Source organism: Mustela nigripes, chromosome 4 (assembly GCF_022355385.1).
Source record: "Mustela nigripes isolate SB6536 chromosome 4, MUSNIG.SB6536, whole genome shotgun sequence".
In the NCBI taxonomy this organism is placed as follows: Eukaryota; Metazoa; Chordata; class Mammalia; order Carnivora; family Mustelidae; genus Mustela; species Mustela nigripes.
Genome location: NC_081560.1, coordinates 6,766,974 through 6,772,332, shown reverse-complemented (window position 1 = coordinate 6,772,332; position 5,359 = coordinate 6,766,974). Strand labels below are relative to the sequence as shown.

The 5,359-nt window shown below is 47.5% G+C and overlaps 1 protein-coding gene across 3 annotated transcripts in view; it reads left to right on the top strand.

The window, feature by feature from the left end:
• The window catches only part of CUL1 (cullin 1), a 105,007-nt gene that overhangs the window by 87,821 nt on the left and 11,827 nt on the right, over window positions 1-5,359 (top strand). For all 3 annotated transcript variants that reach the window (XM_059396201.1, XM_059396200.1, XM_059396199.1), the window contains exons 10-11: window positions 3,525-3,632; window positions 3,709-3,815. In XM_059396201.1, coding sequence (XP_059252184.1) covers window positions 3,525-3,632; window positions 3,709-3,815 — 215 coding nt within the window. The remainder of the gene's footprint in view (window positions 1-3,524; window positions 3,633-3,708; window positions 3,816-5,359) is intronic.

Here is a 5,359-nt window from a genome sequence, read left to right as displayed (position 1 = left end):
GGGGGGGGGGGGGGGGGGGGGGGGGGGGGGGGGGGGGGGAGTCTGGTCTGGGCTGGAAATAAATGTGACCGTCACTGGCATTCTACAGACAAGTGAAATCATGTTGGGGTGGGTGGCATCCCTCAGGGACAAGCCCTGACAGGCGTCGTGTTTCTTAGCAGAAAGCCCTTGTGTACTACTGAATAAGCAGATGGTGAGGAATCAAAGCAGTGACTACTCGGTTCATTTCCTTAAGCACCAAAAATTGACACGTTTCATGAAAAGCCTGCGTTTGTTCTAGCTGATCTCACCTCTCGTTATCTCTGTTGCTTTTTTAACCCTGCAGTCCGGTGCCCTCTGAAACACCTGCTTCTCTCTTCTCCCCACGCGCTCCTACCTTCGTCTGCCCTTGCCAAGTTCCTAAGCAGTTTCTCAGGACCTCAGATTCTCACTTCAGGTTTCTGAGGCTTGATGCTCCATACGTTTCCCTTCCTGGGGTCCTTTCAGAGCCTCTGTTCTCAGCAGCCAGACTGCCGGCCAGGTCTCCTGCTGTAGTAGAAAGACTCTTGGAATCAGAATCCAAAGATTGCAATGTCCTTGGGGAAGAGGCCTCTGCTTGGTCTTTCTGCGGGGAATTCCTTCCTGGCATTTCTTGGGACATTTGTGTTTTTCCACATCCCAAGTCTGAGAAAAGTTGTTCAGGAAATCATGAAAACAGAGAAAAGCATAATTCTACAAGCATGACAGTCCACATTCCTGGTTCAACCGAACCCACCGACGGCAGGGGCGGGGATGCTCACACACACAGTTGTCTCTGGAACCGAGAGGAGCGCACGTTCCAGAAACGCAGTACTGTCGGGTTCGTCTTCCTCATTGGTGACGCCAGGTTGCAAACGTGGGTGCGTCCTCTCTGCTGCTGAGGGCCTCCTTCTTACAAATAAAATACATGTTAGTGTGTTTATGCACATAAGACACTTCATGTAAATCCTTTGAGTGGTGTTCCCAAAAATAATACCATGTGTCGGAAGCAAAGTAAGTCCTTAAACTGGCAATCCTGACACGTGATCCTTTGTAATGCTGTTGACCTTAACCTTGAATGTTACCTTATTCAGACACTACCCAGTGATGTTTGCTGGCATTTCCTGTGCTTGGATGCTCGCTGCAGGCTAGAGTTCTTTGTAAATACTTTTAGGAGAAGAAATGCAAAGACAAGAAAATGTGAATATCGAGAAATAATTTGACATGAAATCAGAAAGCAATCTAAAACCTGAATTAGCAACAATAGCACTATCAATTTCAGTGGCAGACCCAAAATTAAGTCAGGCACACAATATTTTCATTGTTAAAAAAAGAAACGAATTTATATGAAATAAGATGTGTGCCAGTTAGAAGATGCTTTTGGGTGCTTTCGTGAATTAAGACTGTCAGTGCAGGGGGGCACCTGGGTGGCTCAGTCGGTTAAGTGTCTGCCTTCGACTCAGGTCATCATCTCGGGGTCCTGGGATCGAGGCCTGCATTGGGCTTCCTGCTCAGCGGGGAATCTGCTTCTCCCCCCGCCCCACCACTTGCTCTCACTCTCACTCTCAAATAAATAAAATTTTTTTTAAAAGAATGCTAAAACATTTTTAAAAACCATTGCAAAATGGAGAAATTTTTCTACATCTGGAATAGTTGTCATGAAACAAGATTCTCTGATGGGGCGGTGAATGCTGTGTGTGTTTTAACATTTTAAGATAGATGATTTTTAGATATTCAATATATGTGGTATTAGCTTCCACTATCTTAGCTGATTTCTATTTGGCAATCATTTTGCATTCCCTCTTAACATTTTCTCTTATTAAATGTCTGTATCCAGTAGAGACCACTTTACATACTGTTGAAATTAAAATCTTCTGCAGTGTGCTCATAATAATAATAAACTTTGCATTTTTATTTTATTTTTTAACAGAAAACCTCTGAAACTCTTGGTATTAACCTGTCACAGGAAAACCATTCGTTCTCAGTGCTTACTCATTATTTAAAAACAGTATTACAAGATGCAGAATAATTAGAACTTGGGGAATTCTGGTTTCTTATTCCCGAACCCCAAAGACTCGTATCTGTCAGGAATTTGCAGACACGGCAGCCACGTGAGCCCCCCGCACTCAGGCATCCTGCTCATAAAGGGCCCAGCCACTGGCATCCCCGTGGCGGGTGACATCTGGCCACATCACCACCGCTGTGGACGTCCTGTCCTCTAGGCCTTTCCGCTTCTGAGAGCTGCGGAGGAGATGCTGGCTCAGGAGTGAGGCGGCCTGGGGTCAAGCCTGACTGCCGTCTCCTGACACCCTTGGCCAGATGCTTAACTGACTTAGTTTCTCCACCTGTCAAGGGAGGATCCAGACAGCAGCAACCTCATAGTGTGCTTGCGACAGTCTTTGTGTGGGGCTTGGCACGGGACACACAGTGAGTCCCCAGCGTCAGCCGACTCCAGTCTTGTGTGTCCTTAATCAGGGTCTCTCCTGTGGCTGATCTTTCATTGCCTTCCCCTTTCCTTAGTGCTCTGCCTGTCTCCCAGGCCCTGGCCGGTCTCATCCAGTCTTGCAGCACAGTCAGGTGTGTGAGTCGGACCCTACGCCTTACCTGACCCACTCAGGGCCCTGCCCGCACTTCCTCAGACCTTAGTCTTACACTTTTCCTTTTTTTTTTTTTTCCTTTTTTAAGATTTTATTTATTTGAGAGAGAGAGAGAGAGCACACAATCTAGAGGGGAGGGGCAGAGGAAGAGGAAGAAGCGATTCCCCGCTGAACAGAGAGCCCGACATAGGGCCCGACATAGGGCTTGATCCCAGGACCCTGAGACTGACCTGAGCCGAAGGCAAACACTTCACTGACTGAACCACCCACCTAAGCGCAAGATACCCAGCTGATTACGGATCTTACTCACTGATTAGTTTTCCCAGAAAAGTCCAGAATTTTAATTCTTTTTTTTTTTTCCCCATTTAGATTTATTTATTTATTTATTTATTTATTTGACAGATCACAAGTAGGCAGAGAGGCAGGCAGAGAGAGTGGGTAGTAAGCAGGCTCCTCTCTGAGCAGAGAGCCCGATGCAGGGCTCAATCCCAGGACCCGAGATCATTACCCAAGCCAAAGGCAAAGACCTTAACTCACTGAGCCACCCAGGCGCCCCCAGAATTTGAATTCTTAACAACAGCAAAAATGAGCTAAGCAAGCTCTCACTTGGAAAAATTGTGTTTCCTATGATCTTTTGAATGTTCACATAATTTGAAGAATCATTGTTTTTATATACAAGTTGGAAAGCAGTATTTAATTCTAAGCATGGAGAATCTATTTTAGTATGTCTATAAGTGAAATGTCCTGCATATTTTCATGGTGGAACCAAGGTTATTTCTTTCTTTTTTTTTTTCCCCCCCACGGTTATTTCTTGATCTTATTTAACATCTTTGAAGAAACTTCTTGACCTTCGGGAATATTTTATAGTAACATATTAATATACCATTTAATCCCCAGTAACCAACTTTTGTTTGTTTTTCCCCTACCAAGGACCCCAAAATGTATGTACAGACAGTGTTGGATGTTCATAAAAAATACAACGCCTTGGTAATGTCGGCCTTCAACAACGACGCTGGCTTTGTGGCCGCGCTCGACAAGGTGAGTGGGCGCCGCGGCGGCCGGGTGGGGGTGGCCGGGCCCGCGCGCCTCTGACTGTGTTCTCTGTGCCCCGCAGGCCTGTGGGCGCTTCATTAACAACAACGCGGTTACCAAAATGGCCCAGTCGTCCAGTAAATCCCCCGAGCTGCTGGCTCGGTACTGCGACTCCCTATTGAAGAAAAGGTACTCGTGACTCTGTGTTTTCCCATAGTAAACCTGTTTAAAGCCTCAGCTCTCTATGAGGAATGGAACCTTGTAACCGTTCACATACACTAAGTTGCAGTCTTTGTGCCTTTTGAGAAAATACTGTAAACCTGGGAACTTCTCTGGCTCCCTAAAAGGTGCGTCATGTTGTGATTCTAGGCCCGTTTGTTCGTTCATTTGTTAATGCTGCTGGTGGCATTTTGAGAATGGCAGGCACTGTGACCTCTTTAGGTAAATAAAGTTCCAGGGGTTGGTCAGGCTGTACTTGCAGAGCTGGAAGGGAGGCAGGAAGTTAGCGTCTGTCTCGTTCTCCTGGTGCTGTCCTGCGGGCCTGGCTCGGTCGTGTGTCCGGGGAAGATCCGCTGCGGGAGTTCCCCAGGCTCTTGCCCGAAACACGACCCCCCGTGGGCTGCGGCTCTTGTGGTATCATGGGCCCCCCTAACACTTGTCTTCACTTGTCGATGAGCTTGTTTCACTGCTGTTTCGTATCCTTCGTATATTTCTTTAAAGCTTCTTTCTTTTTTCTTTTTTCTTTTTTTTTTTTTATTTATTTGACAGACAGAAATCACAAGTAGGCAGAGAGAGAGGAGGAAGCAGGCTCCCCGCCGAGCAGAGAGCCCGATGCGGGACTCGATCCCAACCTGAGCCGAAAGCAGAGGCTTTAACCCCCTGAGCCACCCAGGCGCCCCAAAGCTTATTTCTAAGTCATCTGTACACCCAGCGTGGGAGCTCATGCCCCGAGATCGAGTCCCACGCCACACTGACTGAGCCAGCCAGGCACGCACATGCCATGTTAACCGTCGTGTTTCTCACCTGCTCTTCCTCGGCATGCGGGTCCTGAGAGCCCGCAGCCTCGTGATCTCCTGTGGCGCCCTCTCTCCTCTGCCTGTGCTTCTAGCGTTCCAGGCTTGGTGTGTGTGTTGGGTTTTCTCAGCTTCTCTTGCACTTGAACAGCTTCTCTCGGTTCAGAAACGCTCAAGGCTTGTTGCACTTTTCCAGAGCTCCAGCAGCAAACGCAGTCATTTCCCAGGCACCCGTGTTGTCCGGGTTTTGAGTTGAATGAACAGGTCTCGAAGGCTCGCACAACCCCACTGCAAAAAAAACTAAGAATACCTACACAAACCAAGGAAAACACTGCAGACAATTCTTACCTAGAACGGAGTTGGGGAACTCATGAGTCGAATGTTAGCAGAGTAAATTGTTTAGGGAACTAAAGAATTCTGTGGGGATGGCTCTGCGGTAGCAAATTTAGTGTTACTTACTGTATTAACAGAACTGGATGTGGTCTTCCTGACATGGGAAAATGTTTGGTAAGGTCACTGGCTGTCTCTGACTTTGCCAGAAAGCCATTTCCCAAGACCAGGGAGAATGGAGTATGCGAGGGTTGTTTTTTGTTTGGTGCAAAGCTGGTCCGTGTGTGGAGGAGCGAGGGTTGTTTTCTGTTTGGTGCAAAGCTGGTCCGTGTGTGGAGGAGCGAGGGTTGTTTTCTGTTTGGTGCAAAGCTGGTCCGTGTGTGGAGGAGC